This window comes from Malaclemys terrapin, chromosome 2, assembly GCF_027887155.1.
Source record: "Malaclemys terrapin pileata isolate rMalTer1 chromosome 2, rMalTer1.hap1, whole genome shotgun sequence".
Classification (NCBI taxonomy): domain Eukaryota; kingdom Metazoa; phylum Chordata; order Testudines; family Emydidae; genus Malaclemys; species Malaclemys terrapin.
In genome coordinates this window covers 279,542,650-279,568,189 of record NC_071506.1, presented here as the reverse complement: position 1 = coordinate 279,568,189, position 25,540 = coordinate 279,542,650, and the positions used below count along the sequence as shown (strand labels likewise).

General features: G+C 45.7%; 1 protein-coding gene across 3 annotated transcripts in view; it reads left to right on the top strand.

The window, feature by feature from the left end:
• Positions 1 to 25,335, top strand: part of GUK1 (guanylate kinase 1) — a 56,938-nt gene extending 31,603 nt beyond the window's left edge. For all 3 annotated transcript variants that reach the window (XM_054016692.1, XM_054016693.1, XM_054016694.1), the window contains 7 exons: positions 2,478 to 2,591; positions 7,001 to 7,042; positions 8,562 to 8,658; positions 16,321 to 16,459; positions 17,402 to 17,486; positions 19,375 to 19,460; positions 23,356 to 25,335. In XM_054016692.1, the coding sequence (XP_053872667.1) occupies positions 2,478 to 2,591; positions 7,001 to 7,042; positions 8,562 to 8,658; positions 16,321 to 16,459; positions 17,402 to 17,486; positions 19,375 to 19,460; positions 23,356 to 23,391 (599 nt within the window). In that variant the 3' untranslated portion in view covers positions 23,392 to 25,335. The remainder of the gene's footprint in view (positions 1 to 2,477; positions 2,592 to 7,000; positions 7,043 to 8,561; positions 8,659 to 16,320; positions 16,460 to 17,401; positions 17,487 to 19,374; positions 19,461 to 23,355) is intronic.
• The last annotated feature ends 205 nt before the right edge of the window (positions 25,336 to 25,540 follow it).

Below are 25,540 nucleotides of genomic sequence, written 5' to 3'. Positions count from 1 at the left end.
AGTGAGTCAGTGTCACAATGGGATTGAGTAGAGGAGCTGCCTACTTTCCAGTTTAGGGTCCGAGCTAGGCTCGCCCGTGCAGGGAAGAAGGGCAGTGAGACTGGGAATTCAGTATTGTGAAGGAATTCTCGCTCCTTGCCAAGTGTGATAAGAGGCTGGTTTTGTGTGTTTCTCAGATCACCACTACCCATCTACCACTGACCACCAACAGAAAGGCTTTATTTAACTTAAAAAAAATTAGTTCTGTCATCTGTCTGAAACAGCCCTCTTCCCTCTACTCTGCATGAGAGTAAGATCCTTGCTGAGAGTCGCCTGCAGATGCTAAGCCAAAAGAGGCCGGGTCTGCAGAGAGAGCATTCAGAGCAGGGGCGGCTCCAGGCACGTTTGGCGGCGTGACTGCGGGAGGTCTGCCAGTCCCGTGGCTTCGGTGGCAGGTATGCCGAAGGCGTGGGACCGGCAGATCACCCGCAGACATGCCTCCAAATCCGCGTGACTAGCGGATCGCTCGCAGGTGTGCCGCTGAAGGCTGCCTGACCGCCGTGCTTGGGGCGGCAAGTAACATAGAGCTGCCCCTGATTCAGAGATCGGAATGTACATTGGGATTTTATTTAGGGGCGGTTGGAGGGGGGAAAGAGTAGTGGGGGCAGGAGTGTTACCTTTTAGTTGAGGAAAGACTTCACTGGGGTTTGAACCTGTAACCTTCAGTACAGGAGATTCTACTGTTGGAGCTCAAGCTTGAGTAATTCCGCTACTTTGCTGTAGTAGACCCTTATCCACTTGTGTGGCTCAACCACTAGAGGGAGACAAAGACCCACTCTCTCCAAGGTTGGGGTATGTTTGCACCCTCGTAAGAGTCCAAAATGTTGCAGCATGATAATGTACTTTTCTTGTAAACTTTCATGTAAACTCAATACTGATAAAAGTGCAGTGGTTCATAGCCAGGGGGATCGAAGTCCTCACCTAGTCACAGAGCGGTGGCTTCCATCACCACAGTGCCTCTGGTATGACCTGGAGGGGCCAACTCTAGCAATGAGGGGGTGTTAGGCACACTTACCCGTTCCATCCTCTGCTGAGGTTGTCAACTATTTATGGTGGAGGGGGCTTATGTGGACTCTTGTCCAAGGCAGACTGGACTGAGGCCACCAAACAGCTGTCAGAGGGTAATGGTTTTCAGTCACTACCAACCTGGCCAGGATTTGGTAAAGGTGAAGGGCTCTACAATGTGTTACCAGTCTCCTAAGACATGCCCGTCTCCCTGGCTTTTTCCTCTTTGAAATGAGCAGTTCAGCTTGTTTATGATGAAAGTTCTGTGGCAACATCTACAGTGCCTGGGTCAGTTGCTCTTTTTACATCCCCGGCCTTGTGATTCAAGCTTTTATGGCTGAGTTGGATTCTCTTTCCCCATCCCTCCCAAGCTGCATCATCCATAAGTTTCTTACCGGTGTGTCACTTAGATCAGGAAGCGTTATTCCACTGGTGTCAGTGAAAATGAAAAAATGAGCAAAACAGGTTCGTTGGCGGTTTTACTTCCTTGAGACCTTACAGTGCAGATGTTTTTGCTCACCTTTATTAAACGCATGAGGTAAACAAACATCGCATTGTGTATGTACAAGGTGTTCTATTGGGATAACAGATGACATTTATATAGACTGGAGGTACCCTGGGGAAAAAACACGGTTTGGCTCAACAATTGAGTATAAAAGGGTCCCCTGACAACCTACAAACCAAATACCCATGTAAACATGCTTCTTTATACTGTCCAGCAAACTGAATACTAGTCCCTTTTCTGTTTAGAGAAAAGTCCATCCCTTGGGACTAAATGGTTCAGGGGCCGGGTAATAGGAAAAAGGGAATCTTGTGCTCTCAGGATGAATCCTGCCCAGCTTAGTAGCCACGGGCATCCGTCTGACTGCTGCTCAGTAGGTCTATATGCAGTGAGTTTGATCTCAGTTCAGTTCCTTGGGGGCACTTGCCCACATCGCATTGAATTCACCCTATACTTGGCACTAGCTGTCCCTCTTGTTGGCAGTCTCAGTAGAGAGGCCATAACTGACTGGATCCTGGAGACTGAGCTCACTTTGGCCTAGGGATGTCCCCTCCAGGTGAGGGTTGAGGCACAGTGGGAGGAAATCTTGTCCTGTTGCTGCTCATCCTGTGTTTGCTCTCTGGATAGAGGAGGTTGCTCTCTAGGGCTATCAGTCCAGCACATTTCATCGCCAGCACTAAACAAGTCACTTCAGCCATACATTGTGCGAATTTATGCTTATCTGATTTCATATTTCATCTCAGTTTCCCTCTACTGTTTCTTCTAATACCCCTTTTCCTCCCCTGGGCGGTGCCATTTGTTTGCTGATGATTGCGTAGTTGGCTGCAGTAGCTTGTAAGTCCATGTGGCATCTGCTGGAATCTAAAGCTGGCATTTCTTATGATTCTGTGTTTCTAACCAAGAGAGGTGTTTGGTTTTTTCCCATCTGCAGCCATGACGGGACCAAGACCGGTAGTTCTGAGTGGCCCATCGGGTGCAGGAAAGAGCACTTTGTTAAAAATGCTGCTTAAAGACTACGGCAATATCTTCGGCTTCAGTGTCTCTCGTGAGTATTTGTGCGCGACCCAGCTGGGGGGGGGGGGGGGGGGGGGGCAGGGAAAGTGAAACCGAAGCTTAATAACAGCCAAGGGCCTGACTGTGTAGCTACTACACATAGTTTTCAACATAGTTAGCCCCCAAATCATAAAAATTGCATGTTAGCTGTTGTGGCGTGGGTTAATTGATCTATCTTAACTTGTGTGCTAGTAAGTATGTTTACATAATTTGGGCCATGTTTTACTACTCGTGTAAATGTAACTTCATTAGAATTGCACCTTTTTAAAGGGTTGGTATCTTCATGCTACACCTAACACAGCATGCAATGGATGTTGTTCAGAGTCATCCCTTCCTGGGATTTGTCTTTAGTCTTAGTCACAAAGCCCTAAAGCAGAACTACTTACAAACGGATGGCTTGTGTCCTCTAAACACCCCAAGAGAATTGATTAAGATTCCGCTGTGCAAGACCCCACCTGCTTTTCTGCAAGCTTTAACCTTTCTGTGGGTGGATTTAATGAGACCTATGTGGTCTGGCTGTTAGGGTGAGTCAGCAGAATAGATCTGCTCGTCTGTTCAGATTCTTATATCCTGACACTGAGTTACTTACCTGCTTGTGCCAGTGATTGTTTTGTCTCATTGATTTATTTTCCTGCTTAGAATGGTAAGCTATACAGCAGTCTTTGTTTTCTCCACATGAGAAGTGTGTGGTGGATTCCTTTAGTACATAAATAGCCCTATTATATGGCTAACTTACTGTCTCTCCCATCCACCTCCAAAATGTGGAGAGCTGTGAATGTTGATTTTATCATATATACTTTTCTAGTGCCCAGATACGAAGGTGGCTGGCACTCACCTAAGATAAGGAGTTAGATAATAAATGAATACTCCATCTGGATCATTGCTACAGGACTCTGAGTAGATGACCTGTGATATAATCTGTGCTTTGTGTTTATTGATGTGACAAGAAGATGCTGTTTGTTTGCTTGTTTCCAGTAGCATTCTCCGAGTGGTAGGTGTTGTACGGACATATGGGAAGGCACAGTCTTTGCCCCAAAGTGATTACAGTCTCTAAAAGATACGTATTACTTGAAGTTGTGATATTCAATTTCAGATGGAAAAATGTTTAAATGGAATAGGATAAATTTAGCCCTATGTATTTGATTGATAAAGTCTCTATCACTGGATATGGTATCCGGGAAGTTGTGCGAGATTTAAAGGTTAACCCAAATCTCTGACCCTTTGGTCCAAAGAAAATGAATCCAAAAAAAAAAAGGGAGGAGCTGATGGAGAAAGAGGAAAGCCAAATACATAACTATGTGCTGGTAGTTACAAGAAGGCCTTGCACTGAGCCTTGAAAATGCCACGGAGGAGTTCCAGAGGACATCCTTAGAGGCGGAGGGGTTCCACGGACAAGGTCCCCATGAACCCGCTGGCTTGGCCCAGTTCATATGGAACCTCAGGATCGAGAGTAAGGATAATCCAGATGATCTTCCCTGTCTGAAAAGTCACGTTTTAGGTCTAGATTGCGGGCCCTCTATATTAGCAACCAGACATAGCCAATTTCCAGTGGGAGCCGCGATCGGCCGGACCTGCGGCCGGGGCAGGTAAGCAAACCGGCCCGGCCTGCCAGGGGCTTTCCCTACACAAGCGCCGACCCCTGTTTGAGAAACTCTGGTCTATAAGGTGCCACAGGACTCTGTCGCTTTTTATGGATCCAGACTAAAACGGCTACTCCTCTGATCTCTGAATGTTGTGACTTTCAGAATAAGTTTAAAAGTGCTTGAGACTAAAAGACTTTAAAATGTCTCCCTTTGATACATGTATAATGCTGCTTTGTATGTCTCTAGCAACCCAACAAAATCTCACATCACAAGTATCAGGGTCGCCGTGTTAGTCTGTATCCACAAAAACAACAACGAGTCCATTGGCACCTCAAAAACTAACAGATTTATTTGGGCATAAGCTTTCGTGGGTAAAAAACCCACTTCTTCAGATGCAGTTCAGCACAGAAATAGACTTTGTCTGTTCCCTAGGCTGCCTCTGTGTTTTTTGTTTTTGTTTTTTTAAATCTGTGCACAGCACTTACACCCAGCTGATCAGTGCTTTTAGAAGCTTATAGATAAGACTACATCCTCCTTTTGATCAAGTCCATTCCAACCAGTTTGAAATAAGTCATTCATGTTGTGTTCCATGCTGACTGCCAAAGGGTGTATCACAGTCTCCAGAGCACATGCTAGCATAGGTGCTGCAATTAGAGGTGCTGCTGCACCCCATGGCATGAAGTGGTTTCCATTATAAACCGAGTTTACAGTTTGGTTCAATGGCTCTCAGTACCCCACTATACAAATTGTTCCAGCGTCCCTGCATGGTAGTGCTTCAAAATAACACAACTTATAGTGGTCTCCATATGGATTCTAACTTGGTCTCCTACCTCATTCAGAACTCTGACCTTATTCATTAAATCTATCTATAGGAGCACCTCACAGTCTTTTGAAATGGATTTATCCAATACTGTGGGGTAGGGAAGTAGAATTATCCCTGTTTTACAGAGGGGGAACTAGGGGCACAGGAAGATATAGGTTAACCTAGCTACATCGCTCAGGGCTGTAAAAAACTTCACAAGCTGTGCAATTTAGTTAGGTCAACCTAATCCTCACTATAGACACAGCTAGGTTGATGGAAGATTCCTTCCATCGACCTAGCTACTGCCTCTCAAGGGGGTGGATTTACTACAGTGATGGAAAAACCCCTTCCATTGCTGTCGTAAATGTCTACAGGCATTACAGTGGCATAGCTATAGAGCACTTGTAGTAGGTACATACCAGTAGAGGGGTTTGGCCGGGGCTTGTCCCTCTCCGGGGCGGCGGGGAACCACACTGCCTCGCTACTTCCTACCAGATGCTGACGGGGAATTAGCCTGGCCACGGAAGTCACTCGCCGTGGCAGCAACAGAGGCAAACACGGACAGTCCTTCGCGCCCGGCCCATGGTCAGCAGGCAATAGCGAGTCAAAGGCTCAGGCCCTCAGGAAGGAGCTGAGCAAGGGCAGGCAAACAACCAGCCCAGGCTCTCGGCTCAGAGGGGCCTGGGAGAGGGGGAGACTGCCAGCCACAAGCTGGGTGGCAGGGGGGACGCAGGCCCTCCCACTCCTTTGCGTCCCAGCCCAGGGCCCTAGCAGCAGCAGAAGACCCACTGCTTAGTCAGTGGGGATCCTGGCCACAACACACTGACATGGGCTCTGGCAGTGCTGCAGCCAGACTAGGGTCAGCTGCCTCCAAGCTACTTCCGAACTCCCCCTCTAGAGGTACCTGGGTCCAGACGGTGTCCTCCGGGGGGGTCAAGCACCATGAGCTCCTCTAGGTAACTGGCGAGGGGCGGGCCGGGAAGCTCCTCTGGGCTCTGGTCGGCATTGGGCGTCGGCAGGTCAGGCCAGTCCTCGGGTCCGCTGTAAGTCGCCGGGGTTTCCCAACCAGGAGCTAGGCCACCTCCCGAGTGAGCTCTGGAGTCGGGCTTTTATACTTCCTGTCCTGCCCCTTGACCTCTGGGGGGCGGGTGCAGGACTCGCTGGCTCCGCCCACTCTGGTGTTGAGAGGGGCTTGTCCCTCTCCAGGGCAGTGGGGAACCACACCACCTCACTACAATACCCTAAGGGCTTGTCTACACAAGGAGATTAAAAAGCAACAGAGGGTCCCGTGGCACCTTTAAGACTAACAGAAGTATTGGGAGCATAAGCTTTCGTGGGTAAGAACCTCACTTCTTCAGATGCAAGTGAGGTTCTCACCCACGAAAGCTTATGCTCCCAATACTTCTGTTAGTCTTAAAGGTGCCACGGGACCCTCTGTTGCTTTTTACAGATTCAGACTAACACGGCTACCCCTCTGATACTTGACAAGGAGATTAATGCACAGTAAACTAGGGTGTGAATTTAAAGCACAGTAACTACCCCACACTGACTCCCTCAGTCAGTTTACCTTAATGCACTGCCGAAGTTTATTAAACTAATGAGCACAAAGGCATTCTTAGTGCACAGTAAGAATGTCTACATGGGAAGGCAGAGCAGAGTAGCTAACACAGGCTTTTTACCTGTATAGACAAGCCCTAAGTGATTTGCCCAGTGTCACACAGGAAGTCTGTGCTGGAACAAGGAATTGTATCTGCGTCTCCCAAGTCCCTAACCACTGGGCCATCCTTCCCTTCCATAAGCAATGACTGAATCATCTAATAATACCCACTTAAGGCACCTAGAAACAAAAGGTGCAAATTGGGTCCAGAAGCTTTGATCAAATTAAACAGAGAATCAAATTACCAAGTGATCGAATTGAAGCCTGTGTATGCTGCTGAGTAAGTGGCTTTATATTGCTTTTACATTATTATATTCTTGTGTGAACTACAAAATTACAGAGACTGTGTTTGCTTCCAGATACCACAAGGCAACCAAGAGTCGGAGAAGTGAATGGCAAAGGTCAGTGTATTGCCCTTTGTTGTATTGTCAGATTAGGCAGGGCTACGGCTCTGAGAATTCTGGACGGCGTTTCCTGCTATGTAAAAGCTTGCAGAACCTGAGAGGAGTAGCTAGTTCTGCTGGTAGACAATGAAGAGCAAATAGGGCTTGTAACCAATGGATAAGTACATGTTGAGCAAGTTTTGTTGTTTATGGGCATGTTCCGTGAAAGTGCAATTGCGGGGAAGTCATACCTTATTTACTTAGTTTATGGAGTGTATTTACTTTAGTACGTGTCCAATAACAGTATTTTACACTTACATAGGACCTTTCATTCTGAACGATTCCAACGCAGGGCTTCGGAGCGGAGCCCAGACCTGGAGTGCAGAGCAGCTCCGGAGCAGTAGAGCTGCAGGTTTTTGCCTGGAGCTGGAGCGGAGCCGGAGCACAGCTCCAAAGCCCTGTTTTATAAACTGAAGATACAGACTAGACACAGGGATCACTTCACCTTCAAATGAAATGCAGCTGCCTCTGTTTTAGGAGGTAGCAGCTGCGTAATAGCACACAGCAATCTTACACAACAGTTTAGGACAGAATGTGCTGAGTACTCGGCAGCTCTGATTAACTTCAATGGGACTTACTGGGTGCTCAAAACTTCTGAAAATCAGGCCATTTAATTTAGGTACCTACAGGTGGATTTAAGAGCGAAACTCTAGACACCCAGTTTTGAAAATCTAGATCTTAAAGGCCAACTACTAATAGTAAGGCTCTGGATTTCATCCCTATTCCAAGAGACCTTGCCTCCAGTAGCACAGAATAGAACCCTGGCCCCTCCCAAAAAGCATTCTGGGGTCATTGTTTTACTACTGACTGGGAGGGAACAGTGTAATTTAATTCAGTTGCCAGAGCAACTGAGGTTTAAAATGCAGGGACATTAGAGTCAACCCAGCACCGAAAAGCATCTGAAATGTCTTACTGGTGTCTTTATGCCTGAATAGCTCAAAAAGGTCCACATGAGATTTTTACCTACTTTCCAAAGGAAAGTTTACTTTTCAACTGAGAAGAAGAAATTTCAGCCAAAGTGGGTTTTGTTTCGGGGACGGGAGCACAATAAGCCTCTAAAAATAGAGGCACTTAGGCTGAAATGACTTCTCATCTACTACTGTAGCGTGTTGTAAGCATGGCACTGTAATGAGAGAGGTCACTGGCGATCTGGAGAGTAGGAGAGGCAACGTAAACAGCAGCAACAGTATATCCGGCCAATTATTAAAGATGCATTGGAGATAACTAAATACCATGAGCAAGGTGCGGGGATCCATTGTGTTTCTGTATGTGTTAACCAAGGGCCAAATTTTTTAATTTCAGTGCCTGAGAGCTAGGCACCTAAATAAGCATTTAGTTGCCTAACATAGGCATTTAGGTGCTTCATTACATTTTAAGTCTCCAAATGTGTACACATGGCCCTGAGCCTTTATCTTGTTCTAAGTCAGATGGAAGCTGCACATTGATATAGATTGTTTTTCAATATTGCTGGATCCAGAGTACCACTTTGTGACCAGAGAACAAATGCAGAAAGAAATTGATGCTGGTGAATTCATTGAGCATGCGGAGTTCTCTGGAAACATATATGGAACAAGGTATGTAACTATTACACTGTATCCAATAGCTCATGTGGACTATGGATTGCCATTTACTGGCTACTTGTGTTCTGCCCTAAGATGATGGGGAAATATTTTAACTTGCCATGACACTATTCTCTCCCTAGTCTAAGCTTTTCACTCTGGCAGCATGTCTGCTATTAATTTTATTCTGTCACTAGTAATTGGTGACATTCACCCGTGTGCAAAAGGTCAGTATCAGGCGTGTGCAACGCTCAAATTTTGCTTAAGCCCCAAGATTTGAGTGCGAGATAGTTCATAGTGCTCACGCTGGCCCTTCACAGAGGTGAATTTCACTCGTACGGAATGTTTATAGTGCTCTTCATCTTCAAAGTGCTCTACGAAGATTAATTAAACAAAATGGGACTAAAAAAAAAAAAAAAAATTTTTAAGATTCTGCATTCACTCCCTGTGTTATCCCCCAAAGGCCGGAGTGTGATCAGATCAGTGGTGAAAGGAAGTGACACACGTCTCAATCTGTATAGTAACGCTTACAAATTAATGAATTCTCTCTGGTGTTAGCACCTGCAATTAGGATTAAGGTGTAAAGTGGATTTTAAAATAGCATTGCTGCTGGCATAAAAGTGATCATCAATGAAACACTGAGCTGCAATATAAATTAAAAGTCATATCTTACTTAACACAACATCTCTGACAATTATTACAGCCCAGGTTGGATCCGAATGGCAAAAGTAAAATAAGTGCAATTGTTTTCTAAGATACCAAATCAGTAATAGAATGAGTTGATTTTAAAATTGCGAATACCTCTTAAGGGTGAACGGAAATGCTTTAAAAATACATGCAAAAAAAGTCTAAATTTCCAAAACCACGTGTGATTTTTGGGGACCAAACTTGACAGTTTAAGGAGACCTGCCTTTTAGAGCTCGGGTGCTCAGCATGTTCTGAAAATCAGGCCCCTTTAAAGTGTCTCCAAAACTGGGGCAACCAAAATCACACATCACTTAAAAAAAATTAATCTTAAACTTCTGAGTGCATTATCCAAATCTAAAATTACAGATCAATACATTTTTAAAACAAATGAAAATAATTTTCTCACTTTACAGTATTTGCCTTCACTTCACTTCTAGTTTGTGTCTCTTGAAAGATTCGACATGATTTCCCTAAGGCAACATAAGGAAGGCAGCTTCCTGTTTTACTCTAGCATTTCTGATGTCACCGGCTTGCTCAGGAGGAACACGTAATCTTGGCCTTCGATCTCAGCCGTTAGAAACCTTCCAACTCACCTTGAAGGAGAAATCAATTTCAAGCCTCTTGAATCCATGGATTCAATCTGCTAAGGGGAGTTTGCCTTTGAACAGGATTTTCCATTTAATCCAGGCCGCCCCTCTTCTGGGATACCTCTCAGGGAGCAAGCTGAGCTTACCAGCCCCAAATGGCAATAATAATATATGGAGATATACCTATCTCATAAAACTGGAAGGGACCCTGAAAGGTCATCAAGTCCAGCCCCCTGCCTTCACTAGCAGGATCAAGTACTGATTTTGCCCCAGATCCCTAAGTGGCCCCCTCAAGGATTGAACTCATAACCCTGGGTTTAGCAGGCCAATGCTCAAACCACTGAGCTGTCCATCACTCACCCCACAATGGCAGCTCCTGTGCTATGGGGCTGGCGGGGCTTGGCTCTCTGCTCCAGGCGTTGTAACCTATGGGGTTGCAGCATCACTCAGGTTTGGCCCTGCCCCCCTTGACTGGACCAAATTTGTGTGAATGGAGTTGTGACCTGGCTCATGGGGTTGCAGTGCCACTCACTCAAATTTAGCCCACCTGGACTCCCGTCGTCATGACAACTGGGCTAACCCTGAGTGGCGCTGGGACCCTAGAGGTTTCAGTACCTGGATCAGGGAGGCGAGCCCAGCCAGCTCCATGGAACAGGAGCTGCCACGCGACCCTTTGAAACATTCTGACGACACAATTTTGGGTCCTGACCCATAGGTTAAGAAACCTTGAATTAAACTAAGTATTCTTCCCTTCCTGTCCTAAACTGTTACATCACATTAATGTGCCCTGCTATATAGCTGCCATGGTGCACTCCAGAGGCAACTGCATCTTAGCAGTGGGGAAGTATGTCCTGTATGTACGCTATACTGGTGTTTGTTTAGGCACATTTCAGAATCAAAGGTGCTTTGTAATAGTAACACATTTCCCCTCAGGTTTTCCCATCATAGAGACTAAGGTTTGTTTTCTCCATTCCCCCAGAAATGCTCCAGACGTGATCCATCAGACTAGTTAGGGCCGGATCCTAAGCGGTATTGAGCACCCACAGTTGTCAGTGAAGTTTCACGGAGAGGGTGGTGAAGCACTGGAATGGATTACCTAGGGAGGTGGTGGAATCTCCTTCCTTAGAGGTTTCTAAGGTCAGGCTTGACAAAGCCCTGGCTGGGATGATTTAGTTGGGGATTGGTCCTGCTTTGGGCAGGGGGTTGGACTAGATGACCTCCTGAGGTCCCTTCCATCCCTGATAGTCTGTGATTCTGAAATAGCTCAGGTTTCAGTGCAGACCTAGGGCCAAATTCAAGCCTGGCGTAAGCGAGTGCAACGCTGTTGCTGCTTATGCAGAGTCTGAATTTTCCCCTTCATCTTTTCTCCCTAGATATTGCCACCCTTTATGCGCTCTGCTTTGCCCATCTGTATACATTTAGGAGCAGCTATTTTAAATCCAAAGACAGCTGCTTTGCTCTACCAGATATTTGTAGGTTCATTTCTACTGCACACCTGTGGCCATCTTATGAATGCAAGGATTGCCCAGTACTGAAATAGGTGACTATACATCACCAGACTAGGTGAAGCATTAGTCTATCTCCAGCAACAGCTAATGCTGTGCTGCGGATACAAGTTTCTTCCTGCCCCTGCCCCACTAGCTTATGCCCTGAAACATGGTGATGCCATTCTTCATACAATATCGTCCTTTTCAAGAACACCTTTCATCTCAAAGTGATAAAAGCAATCCTGAAACGCAGCCTTCTTTGAGCTGCAGCCAGCTAGTGCTCACGCCATGCAGGCAGGGAGGGGAAATGTTAACCGAGGAAATTAGGGGAAAAAAAACCCAAGGCTTACTGAAAGTGTGGTAGAAGAAAATAGAGGATTTAAGGCCATATCCAAGAGATCTAATCCTTTCATGACTGAAAGCTAACATGCTTTTTCCAAGACGTTTTGGTGATGGGAAAGATATAAGAACCTGAACCAAAGAGAAATTAACTTACCCCAGGAGGTGTCAGTAATTTTGAAAAACAAACTCGCCCACGAACACCGCTTCTCTGATCACAAGGGCTAAAATTTTTTCAGACTGATGGTTCTGGATGCTTAATTGGAGACCCCTTAAAGGAGCCTGTGTTCCAGAAAGTACTGAGCATCTACTCTCTGAGAATCAGGTCCCTGTTAGATGCCTCAAGTTAGGCAGCCAAACTCAGTAGTTCCTCTGGAGAACCTTGACCAAGATCTTTGCTGAGTGTGTGCATGCCACTGTAGGGTCCAGTAATGTGAGGTGCTGAGAAATCGCTAGGAGTGGAAGAGACAGCACCTTGGGCATCTCGTGCTTAAATCTGAGGATGGGCGGGGAGTCTTTCCACGCTTAGTGTTAGAGCAATTTTTGTGGATTTGTGACAGAAAACAGTCGAAGCCATAGCTCTAGTCGCTAACAACTTCTGCAGTTTGGGGGGGGAAGAAAAGAGAACTGCAATCCAGCCCAGTCAGTGAGATCGATGTGCAAGGCAAGCTCGTAGATCTCCGTGTTTGTATAGTGTTTGCAGCGATGACAATAAGGTGGGTTTAAAGGCTTTAGGACAGGATTAATGTGGAAATCCCAAGAATAACTTCGAAAGCCGGGACTCGTGTCACCTGCTGCAGCAGGAGGGGTCTTGTTAAATCCGTTCCTAACTCCAGATTTCTGCTCCATCTTGTTAAAACAATTCTGGGAAGAGGAAAGTGGCCCCCTTTTCCATCTATCCTACGTATTTGTATGGCCCCCATCACCGTAGCATCTGAGAACCTCACCATCGTTAATGTATTTATCCTCACTGCACCCCTGGGAGGAAGGGAAAGGCGATTATCCCTGTTTTGCAGGTATCATAGAATCATAGAATATCAGGGTTGGAAGGGACCTCGGGAGGTCATCTAGTCCAACCCCCTGCTCAAAGCAGGACCAATTCCCAACTAAATCATCCCAGCCAGGGCTTTGTCAAGCTGGGCCTTAAAAACCTCCAAGGAAGGAGATTACACCACCTCCCTAGGTAACGCATTCCAGTGCTTCACCACCCTCCTAGTGAAATAGTGTTTCCTAATAGCCAACCTAGACCTCCCGCACTGCAACTTGAGACCATTGCTCCTTGTTCCGTCATCTGCCACCACTGAGAACAGCCGAGCTCCATCCTCTTTGGAACCCCCCCTCAGGTAGTTGAAAGCAGCTATCAAATCCCCCCTCATTCTTCTCTTCTGGAGACTAAATAATCCCAGTTCCCTCAGCCTCTCCTCATAAGTCATTTGCTCCAGACCCCTAATCATTTTTGTTGCCCTCCGCTGGACTCTTTCCAATATTTCCACATCCTTCTTGTAGTGTGGGGCCCAAAACTGGACACAGTACTCCAGATGAGGCCTCACCAATGTCGCATAAAGGGGAACGATCACGTCCCTCGATCTGCTGGCAATGCCCCTACTTATACAGCCCAAAATCCATTAGTGTGCTCTTGTTGCCAAGAAGGCTGTTGACTCATATCCAGCTTCTCGTCCACTGGGACCCCTAGGTCCTTTTCTGCAGAAGAGGTAGGGAACTGAGGCTCTGGTAACAGAGCTCTTCTAGGGAGGCCTTGCTTCCACCATGATTTCCTTGGCCTAGGGGGACACCACAGCTCAGGAAACGTGATTCCCTAGGAATCACGCCCCACGCCTGTCTGGAGTGAGCTCATCTCCTCAACCCTGGTGTGTGCAGCCATGGCTTCGCTGTCCTAATTGGATGCTATCCTTCAGGTGTTGTGGCAGAAGAGGGTCTTGGAGGAGGGTTTGGGAGAGGAGGAGGTGGTAGGGACTGAGCAGATCCATTCAGGGAGATGTCCTATGTGTAAGAGGCAGTAGGGAAGGCGGCAAAGACACAGTGGTAGGAGGAGTGGACGGATGGGCAGGCAATCCATGGTAGCAGTATGATCATTCGCATCCAAACCGTACCCCCAGGGAGAGGAGGTGAACAGCACATAGACAATGCGGGGACAAAACCAAACAGCCGCACCCATCCCCGAAAGGTTGTTTAGTCTCATCTGGTCTCTGTAGTGCTGTCCTGACAGTTTTGCCATGTAACTGAGAATCAAAATATGAACAGAACATTAGCCCGTCCACTGCAAGGTCAGCTGGGTTTTTGGTTTTTTTTGGTCAGGTTCCATTTAAGTCATGAAGTTCATAGGCAGTAAGCGTGTTACTGATTAGAACTGGGAGAATTATTCTTACTGTAACAATTCAGGAGAATATAGGCTGCCTTTTAACACCCATCTTGTTAGGATGGGTCACCTTTACATAAAAAGGGCATGCTGTACAGACAGATACTGACACAAGGCATGCTTGCTCACACACACTATAGCAACTGCTATCATACTAGCAGAGTATATGACCGTCTACACTCCGCTTGTAATCAGATAGCGGGCTGGACTAGCGGATCTCTTGAGGTCCCTTCCAGCCCTACCTTTCTAGGATTCTATGAGCACCTGTGGGGAGGGCCTGGGATCAGGGTTGGGTGGGGGCGAAGTTTCATAAGAGGAACTACAACTTAACCTCTGCCTGAGAGTATGAAAGCCTTCTCTAAAGAACTGCTCTTTCTCTTATCCTCTGTTGCCACCATGTGGCCACTCAATTTAACTAATTTAACCCTCCATAGCCACCTCAAAACATTTTCTCAGGTTTTCTCCTCTTACTCTTTATCATTTGTAGTACATGAGCCCCAGCCACGGACCGGAACCCCATTGTGCTAGGTGCTGTACAAACCCAGAAGAAGATGGTCTCTGCCCCAAGGAGCTAACACCATTTATTACAGTATTCAGATAATTGGAGTCACTGCTCTTTAGATGTTAGTTTGTTCTAAGAGGATCACAGAGAGCATTTGGAGGGAAGGTCCAGGCATATCAGATGCAGCCCACAGTGGGGAAAGCGTATGCTTATCTTTGCCAGTCCAAAGGAAAAATATTTTAATACTCCTCTTCTTAACTTGGTATCTTGGCAAATGCTATGAAGGATACGGCACTCTTCAAGAGAATTTATTAGTATGGAAACTTGTGACCTCTTATAGAGAAGTAACCTTGTTCAGTGGCTTTTCCTCCTTAGTCCAAACATCTGTGATTCATAGATTCCCGGGCCAGAAGAAGGCCACTGTGATCATCTAGTCTGACAGCCTGTATAACACAGGCCAGAACTTCCCCCCAAAAGAATTCCTATAGCAAATCTATTAGAAAAAGCATTGTCATGATTTAAAAATTGTCAGTGATGAACAATCCATAACAACCCTTGGTAAATGGTTCCGCCGGTTTTAATTACTTTCACTGTTAAAAATCTATGCTTTATTTACTGTCTGAATTTGTATAGTTTCAACTTTGAGCCATTGGATTGTGTTCTACCTTACTTCTGATGTTGTCACCCTTGTAGTCCTTAGGGATTTGTAGGGGCTCTGGTGTTTGTGCCTCTCCAAAGAAATGATGTCATTGCTAGCCTGTAACTAAGATGCTCTTTGTTTATCTCAGTGGAATGCAATGCCATCTCGTTAGCCATTTCCATACACTTAATTTATCTTGATGTAACAATATGCACTTGTATGAAGCTCTAGGCACCTATATGGTTTTGTAAGAACATGTCAGATTCTGTGGTCTCAGCCCACAAAATCTAATTCTCCAGTACCCACCATAAAACTCCTCCCTCTTTGCCAGCCCCTTGTGAACAATTTATTCCCCCGCCCCACTTCAGGGCAAGCCTGGGAGAATAGCTAGGCCTTTCAGCTTGCCCAGTAGGCCAATGTATGTGGGCCGTCTTGGAAAAGGGGGTGGAGGAAATCTAGAGATGGGGACCAGTCACTGAGACAGTCCTGCTAGCCACCCCCTCCTATTGAATCCAAGGAGCTGTGATCAAGTCCCTTAGCAGACTAGAACTGCTGCAGTTTCCCATGAGGAGATAGAGGCAACTATTAACAAGATATGTACAAATAATAATGCCTGGCTGTTATATAGCACGTCTATCTGTAGATCTCAAAACTCTTTCCAAAGGCGGTCAGCATCATTATCCCCATTTTACAGCTGGGGAAGCTCAGGCAAAGAGAGTAGAAGTGACTTGCCCAAGGTCTCCCAGCAGGGTAAGCTAGGAATTGGACCTGGGTCTCCTGAGTCCCCCGTATTATGCCCTATCCACTAGGCTACACTGCCTCCATTTCTGAAATTTCCACTTCTAGTTCACTCACCTCCCTCTTGTGACCATGTGGAAGACACCTCTAGGGACGGGGACTGGGAAATATCAATGCAAAAGAGAATGTCGGTGGTGCAGCACAGATTGTGAACGGTTCTTAATGCACGAGGAATAGATAACTAAGGTTCCCTGGGTCTCCCTGCATGGCAGCCCCATCCCGGTGTCCAGTAACTAACTTCTTCTCTCCCTTCCCCCCAGTAAAGCTGCGGTGCAGGCCGTGCAGGCACGGAACCAGATCTGCGTCCTGGATATCGACTTGCAGGGCGTCAAGAACATTAAGAAAACTGACCTGAAGCCGATCTACATCTCTGTCCAGGCTCCGTCCATAGAAGTCTTGGTGAGTGATCCAATTCATGGATGAATTCAGTGAAGTGATGAGAATTTCCTGCCTCCCCTCCATTGATCAATTTACTATATAACCCCCAAAACAGGTAATGGATTTTGATCAAACCTCTGCCTATCCTCTCTCCTCCCTGCTCCTTTGTGCACGCTCAGCCTTCTCTTTAAAAGGCTCCGACAAGACCACCCTTCCCCCACTTTGTTTCTTCTGTTTTTTACCCTAAGTCCATTATGTGGGGGGTGTTCCTCCTTAAGAAGAAGCAAGGCCAGGCCGTGAGCTGCTGCCGCAAAACCAGCTCCAAAGTGTCGCCTAACAGCTGCCGTTTATACCTCCAGGGCTGTTCAGTTGGCAGCTGCATTGCAAGAAGCAGCACAGTCCAGTGGCCTGAGCACAGGGCTGGAAGCCCGGAGCTCCTAAGGTCAAATCCCAGTTTGGACAGAGACTTGCATTGTGGCCTGGGGCAAGTCAGTTAACTGTTGGCTAAAGTGAGGATATACTTCCTTACATCCCATGGTATGCGTGCGGCTTTATTGATCAGGGCCACAGCTGGCCTCTTGATCTATTCCTTCTGGCCAATGGGCAGCACAGTGTCACCTAGCTCCAGAAACAGCCATGTGCCAGGAGAGAGGGTGTTTGAAATTACTTCCTGTTCTCTGCCTGTGGCACATGACAGTCTAGTCTCCTGTGGGCTGTAACACTTTGGTCTCATTCCAGTTGTTAGGTTTAGTGTGTGGGCGCTGGGTGGCATTGGTGGCCTTGATATACAGGAGGTCAGGCTAGACAATTTGATGGTCGTTTCTGGCCACAAACATGATGACTGTGACTTGGAGCCTTTTGAGGGTGGTTGTGATGGCAGTAATGAGGCCTGGGGGCCAGGGCTGACTGTTCTCCAAACGGTGCTTGGAACGTGCATTTACGCTTGTCGTCTTTGGGCTATAGGAAAAGAGACTGCGCGACAGACGGACGGAGTCCGAAGAGAGTCTACAGAAGCGGCTGAACGCCGCTCGCGTAGACATGGAACTTAGTAAGTACAGGAAGCTCACAGAGACACAACCCCAGTGAGGACTGGGGGCCAGGGGCGGGTGGGAGGAGAGCACATCAGAGATTTTGGTGCCTTGTCATACACAGATGTCTAGCACCCTGTCTCGGGGGTTTATGGCAGGTCCAGCCAGATGAACTGACCACGACTATTTGGCAGCTGGGAGCTAATTGCAGGGGGAAGAGGGGATTTACTGTCCTGGATTGCCAAAGAGGGGCGGGGCCATGTCACCACTTTACAGCTGCGATTTCCATGCTAGTTTAAGACATCACAGGCACCGGGTGTGTTTGTGAGAGAGAACACCTCAGCCTTCCATTGTCTGCGTAAAACCTTAGGCACTAACTGTGAAAATCCTCCTCTCCGGTCCCTTCCCCCTCCTTCTGAAAGATCAGGAGCCCTGACTCCCTTCCCTCACCCCTTGGCACAGCACCATGGGAAAGATCACCTCCCCCTGACAAGCGGGAAGGACCTCCTAGCCCCTTCCCACCTCCCCTCCTCCAGACCAGTTCTTCCCATCCCTGGCTTCCACTCCTGTTACATCCTCCCTGCCCCCAGTCCCAGGCATGAGGGGAATGGGGCAGTTCAGTCTCAAAGCTGTTAGGAGGTACTAGGGCCACTGATGTACTGTTCAGTGTTACACTGTTCTTAGTGCTTCAGGGTTTGTGTAGAGCAGTGGTCCGCAACGCGGTGCCCATGGGAGCCATGGCGCCCGCCGGGGCATCGCAGTGCGTCTGCGTACTGGCCGGCGGACGAGCATCCGCTGAAATGCCGCCGACAAGCAGCGTCATCCAGAGGCGTCGCCGCCGAAATGCCGCCGATGGTGCTGCTTGTTGGCGGCGACGCCTATTGATGTTGCCGCTTCTCGACGGCATTTCGGCGGATGCTCGTCCGCTGCCACGGTCCACGGTGGCTCGTCCTCTGGCGCCTGCCAGACGAAAAAGGTTGGGGACCACTGGTGTAGAGTGAATGGAGCTTGGGGTTTTTTTTGTTTGTTTTGGGGCTTTTTTTTTTTTTTTTTAGTACCAACCACACCATAAAAATACTTTGACAGCTATTAACGCACTCCAGGGTGGCTGGGAGCACTAGGTTAAGTGTCAAGATTTTAATTTATTATGAAGTAAAGTGAATTTCATTTTTTAACAGCTTCCCTTATTTCTATCTTAGGTTCTTACATGGCCCCCCTCAGGGTAGTATCCGAGTGCCTCACAATCTTTAATGTATTTATCCTCACAACACCCCTGTGAGGTAGGGAAGAGATGCTATCCCCATGTGACAGATGGGAGAACTGAGGCATAGAGAGGTGAATGACTTGCCCAAGTTGACAGTCTGGTTTTTTTGTTCGTTTTTGTTCTGTTCATACAGCACCTAGCACGATGGGGGTCCCAGTCCATGACTAAGGCTCCTAGGTAAATAAATTCACACAGGTAGTCAGTGGCGGAAGTGGGACTTGAACGCAGGTCTCCCAAGTCATAGGCTAGTGTTCTACCCACTGGACCTCTTTCCCTTTAGTTGCATAGAGTTGTTTAAAGGGAAAATCTTAGAGTTGCCTCATCAAACTATACTTCCGCCTTTAAATTGCTGATGCTTTCCTTGTTCTATCCCATCTTCCACATCCACTCCTCTTACCTGGGAGAATCCTTTGTCGTTTTCAGCTCTTAGCCTGATGCAATCTTAAAACTAGACTTTATCTAAGTAGAATGCAGCATGCTCTCCTATAAAATTACTTCACAAGGAGGCTTGACAGAGGAGATTATTAGCAGTGGCTGAAATAAAATAAGACTGTTAAGAGTCCACAAGAATTAGAGTCCCAAAAAAGAAGGCGAAGGAGCGAACGGTCCTTTTCTGTGTTCTAACTCCTGTTTTGATTCACTAGGTAATGAACCTGGCCTTTTTGACCTGATCATCGTCAATAATGATCTACAAAAAGCCTATTCTGAACTGAAGGAGATTCTTGCAGAGGTAAGTCATTTAGGGCTCTTCTGCCGGGGGTACGGTCGAAGCCATTGTAAATGGAGAGTCAACTGTTAGAGAGCATCAGAAGGAAATGCTTGACAAACATTCCGTTTCTGAGAGAAGGGTTTTAGCCCTGACTCAGTAAGATGTCCAAGCACATACCAAACTTTTTAAGTATGAGTAGTCCCATCGGCTTCCATGGAATGCTACTCCCATGCTGGACATTAGGCGTTTGCTGAAGTACCTTGCTGACTCAGGGCCTTAAAGAGGGAACTCTAGTATGCAGATCTTTTTTCCTGGTCCAGGACCAGTATTTGCAAAAGTTTACCCAGGGCAGGGGCCGTGTCTTCTGTAGTGTTGGACTGGGCCCAGCACAGTGACATTGGTCAGAACATAATCAGTAAATGCACTGACCTTCATGCACCCAAAGCCAGGACCCAGTTGTTGGCTTCGGGAGCCCTAAAGGTCACTGCTGTCCAAGCAGTTCCTTCTGAAGATTGAACATGGGTGTTGTAACAAAGAGCAGAACTTTAAGCTTGGCAGTTAGGGTGGGAGAACTGAATCTTGGACAGCAGGGCCTCTGAAAAGGACATAGGGGTCCTGGTGGATAACCAACTCAACACAAGCTCCCAGTGTAATGTGGTGGCTAAGAGGGCTAATGGGATCCTTGAATGTATAAGCAGAAGTGTTTCAAGTAGGAGCAGGGCAGTGGGGTTACCTCTATGTCTGGCATTAAGTGAGACTCTTGTGGAGTTTTGTATTCAGTTCTGTGGTCCACAATTCAAAGAGGATGGTGAAGAATTCAAAAGGGTTCAGAATAGAGCTACAAGAATGATGCAAGGTGTAGCCTGATATAGGGTGTACTGATAATATTAATTTGGATAATATGGGAATGTAATTTATTTATTTTATTTTATTTAAATAATATTAATAATAATTATTAATAATATTAATTAGTATGGGGTTTAGGCTTGCCAATATGTTTGATTAGAAGATAAAAGTTTTTGTTCTGAATTAGGCTTCACAGAATTTATAAAGAACCCTCGGGGGTATGACAAGAAGCTTACACTGAGACAGATATAGTTTTAAAGACTTTTTATTGAAATTAATAATAGTAAGTAAATGATAAAATACCCAGAGTTACAAAGTTACAATTGCATTACTGCTATTTAAAAGATACATATGATGATATAGTATTACATGCAACAAAGCTTTGGTTAACATACTCACACCCTTTTTTGATAACCTGGTGGTAAGAGACACAGGAACAGCCTTGCGGTTTAGGTTTTTTAATTTTTGTGTGAGGGATGCAGTGCTTAAAAAATGCTAAGCGCTATTAAAGCTGACTAGGGTTTACTTGACTAACTTAAACTTAAATAAAAACCTAATAAACAAACCAAGCTTAGCCTAGTTCCCTTGAAACTTAAAGTTTAAGAAAAACAACGGTAGCCTACAAATAGTAGCAGTTATCGTAGATAGAGTGAAGAAAGTAAATAAAAATGGAGTAAAGTGAGAATGGAGATGGAGTAAAGTAAGAACGGAGATACTTTATTGAGGTAGGTTACCTTTTTTATAGGGCAGATGCCGGACCTTCTTCCTTTTATGCCCAAATTTTATTCCTTACCCACAGAAATGTTAGGGTACACTTACCCCATAGGCTAGTATGTCTGTGCATATTGATGACAGGTATGTACGCACATCAGTCTTTTGTGGTGTACTTGCTAAATCTGTGGGGAAAAACCCCTATGCCATTTTTTATTGTTTGTTGGTCTAGATAAAAGGTCATGGACTTTTATCTAGAGGGATTCCTCTATTTAGGTAACAAGCTCTAGGTCAACTTTGCTTTTTGAGTAAAAGGTCTTAATATGGATATGCTCACTTTGCCTTAGCTTAACATACAGGATATGGCCTGTAGGTCTCTTGCATTACAGCCAAACTTACTTTAATATAAATCTAAACCTATTACAATACATCAAATACTTAAACTATAAGAAAAGATATATATGCACGCACGCAAGCAAGCAAGCAGGTTAGTCCTATGGGCTACACATCCCTCTTTGACGGGGTGGTTTGCACCAAATGAATCCCGTCGCACAGGTAGGATGTAGGTGGTTAAGTATTTATGGAAACAGTTTTAACACCATTTTTATAAAGATGATAGGTTGGGTTAGACTGAATAATAGTAATGTTTTTAAAAGTAGGAATAGGTGAAATAACTTAATTTTTTATGGAATAAACAAAAATTTGGTTTTGTGACAGGACACTCCAAGGGACCATATTGGTACCTCTTTTGGTTGGTAACCATGCAAAATTGGTTATTTTCAGCATAGGTTACCCTTTTTATTGGAGTTTTATACGTGGTCAGCCTTATTAGGCATGACGATGATGAATTCCGTACTCTCTCTCCCTGTAGTTTACACAGAACAGTGTTTGTTTCAAACACGTTACACCTACAGATGTACTGAGGCTCTTTTTAGAGCAACATCTGTGGCACTTTTTAAGTTGGAGTTGGAGTGTGATAGACCACCAGGGGAGGTGCATTAATGCATTTCCTATAGATGATGTTTTTGAGGTGACCTATAGAATGGACAGCAACTAATTGCCTGTACACATCCTTGTTTGGGTTAAACACTGGTAACAAGACTGTGAATGAGACATACAAGGATTGTGCCATTATACAATTTTTTGAAAGAAAACAACTGTTTTGGTTGGGGTGAGGTGTTACAGCAGACTACCTTCAGATGATTGGGTATTTTAGGATTTGGAGTGATCAACACCGGAGCCTTGACAATGGCCTGTTTTTGCTGCGATATTGCTTTCGTGTGTTGCTCAGTCCATTTCCATTGGACACCTTTTTTTTTTTTTTAAGAGCTGGTACAAGGGACCTGCAATGGAAGCAAAATTGAAAATGAAATCCCTGTGGTACCCAGTTAAACCCAAAAAGGATTTTAAAGGGTCCTGTGGTAAAGGCAATGTTTGGATTGCATCTACTTTTTGTTGTGTTGGGGTTCTACCCCATTTTGTCAGGGTGAGGCCCAAGAAAGAGACACGATTGGCCATTAGCTGTGCCTTGGCCGGATTGCACTTTAGCCCCGCTTCCTTGATTTTCTTAAACGTTAAGTTTCAAGGCAATTAGGCTAAGCTTGGTTTCCCTACGTTTTATTCTTAGTTTGTTTATTAGGTTTTTATTTAAGTTTACGTTAATATAAATCTATAAACCTATTACAAGACATCAAATACTTACACACACACACACACACACACACATCTTTTCTTATAGTTTGTGTGTATATATGTGTGTGTGTGTGTGTATGTGTGTGTGTGTGTGTGTGTATATATATGTGTGTATATACGCACGCACACACACACACGCAAGCAAGCAAGCAGGTTAGTCCTATAGGCTACAAAGGTCAGAAAAATCTGCTTTACAGTGAGAGATTTAAGACTGTTAATCTATTTATTTTAACAAAGAGGATGTGAAGAGGTGATTTGATCATGGTCTATAAGTACATGGGAGAAGATGTTTTAACCTAGCAGACAAAGGCGGAATGAGATCTGATGGCTGGAGGCTGAAGCTAGACCTATTCAGATAGGGAGCAAAGCACGTGTTTTTAACCCTGATAGTGAGAGAACCATTAGAACAATTTACCAAGAGATGTGTTCGATCATGTGAAGTCTCTCTCTAAATCCAGACTGGATGTATTTCTAAAAGGTGTAGTCCATTTCGGCCATAAAATACGGGCTTGATGCAAGGGTCACTTGATGAAATTCTATGGCCTATTCTATGCCAGAGGTCGGACTAGATGATCATAATGATCCTTTGTGGCCTTACAATCTATGAAGCTATAAATTATTTACAGAGAGCAATACACGATCAATCGTTTTCTTCATCTGCTTGCAGGAAATCCAGAAGATCCAAGACTCCAAGAAGTCCTGAGTTCAGTCTGCTTGGCCGCCATTCCTAACGTGCTTCACAGCATTCTGTTCCAAGAGAGACATTCCCTTTAGCCTGATCCCCTTCTGAGTTACTATGACATTTATAGTAAAAAAAAACAAAACAAAAGCAAAACCAACCTTATATTTATATTAGCCGGGGCTTCTGCCACTTTGTGTGCGCACGCTAAAGCGTCCAGTGCTCTTCTAGGTTTGCATGGAGATTTCAGACAGACAGTCTGAAAGTCCCTGTACTGTATTTCCTGAGCAGAATTATGCTGAATTCACTCGTATAGCCTGATCGTAGATACAGCCCATGCTGATACAATCAGTGCATGTAGTGTGTGAAACTGTAAGCCGTAGTTTCCTCCGTAGCATTTTTGGTGGATGCTCCCTTCCCAGCCCTGGGCTGCCTGCACCAGAGGCCACCTGCAGAGGGAAACTACTTAGTATGACCTGACTTGATCTTCCTCCTGTGGACCAATAGGTTCAAGTGTGAAGTGTCATCAGCTGGCCTGAAGTGACCAACTGAGGGAAGAGATGCAACTGAAAAGGAAAGAGACGGGCTGAAGACAAACTCAGAGAGAGGACGGTGCTAACGCTGGTGCCCCCCTTCTCCCCACCAAATGTTCCACTAAGGATCATAGAATATCAGGGTTGGAAGGGACCTCAGGAGGTCATCTAGTCCAACCCCTTGCTCAAAGCAGGACCAATCCCCAGACAGATGTTTGCCCCAGATCCCTAAATGGCCCTCTCAAGGATTGAACGCACAACCCTGGGTGTAGCAGGCCAATGCGCAAACCACTGAGCTCTCCCCATTGAAAGCTCCCACTCTTTCCCTTTTGTCCTTCCATTAGGCAGTGGCTCCAGCCACCATTCCTTTAGGTGGTTGACTGGCATTCTCAGCGAGTCTCTCTGCTTGATCTCGATGCTGCTGCTGGCTAGCTCTCCTTTTAGCAGAGCTTGGGTTGCTCCAAACCTCAGTCCTCGTGCCCAGGACCTAGCCAGGTGCACTGCTGGGGTTGCTTGAAAAAATTGGAGACCCGCTTAATCTACCAAGAAATAAAATCACGTCCTGACTTCTTCTGGCTCAAAGGAGTTCCTAGGGGAGCAATTGTTCAGCGCCTGCCCGCCTTGAAAGACTGTGGGGTGTGGTCATATATGTTATTCTGTATGAAGGCAGCGGTGGAAAGGTGTGGGTGTTCCCAAGTTCAACTCTTTGGGGAATTTCTTTCCAGGCTGTGCAGTGCTTTTATTCCTGGAAGAAATGTAAAATGCCCCATTTTATTGTCAGAACAGTTTCTGAGACCTCTCTGCCTTTAAAACTTCAGGGTTTCCCTTCAACTTGAACATCTTAGAGCCAGCTTAATTCTGAAAGATCCAAACCATTTAACACCTTTTCTCCTTGATGGTTTTCCAAAAGGAAAGGTTGTGGTTGTACCTACCATTCCCCAGGTTATCCCCCTTCCCCACCACCACCTACACCCATACAGTGAATGGTAGAACAGTAACGTTCTTTCAATGTCCATTTCCTCACAAAAATTGCATGTGATCTGACAGCAATCTTCATCCTGGTTTCCGGGAGGTTGTTCATTAATTCCAAAGTTTTCCCTCTCAGGCTCATCCCAACATGGATTGGGGTGGAATTAGCAATATCATCTGTGCTGGGCCCTTACAACTCCAGCTGTTAAGAGGAACAATGAGGACTGAAATCTTGCTTTCCTGTCATTGCCCTGAATCTGCAGGCAGACGAGCTCTATGTCTTAACTGAGTGATCTCTGTATTCCAGAAGAACTGTGTGTGTCTTAGGAGGGAAATTTCTCACTTATGAAATAATGCAGCATGGAGGGTTAGGGATAGCGGGGTGGTGGTAAAAACACCTGAGCCCTGACTACCCTAATGCTCCTACGAGTGGTGAATTAAAGATTTGGTTTTGTTTTTTACTTTATTTTTTTGCTTGTGTAGCCTGCCTCTCTCATTGGCTGTGCGTATTATTCTGTCCTTGGGGTTCCTTCTCCCTTGAGAGTGCCTTGGGAGATGTGAGCATAAGGAGATTCTGGGAACCAATGCTCCAAGGCCCTATGGGAGATATTACAGCCATGATCTAAGGACCAAGTTCCACCAATGATATTTCCCATGAGACCATCCTGTGT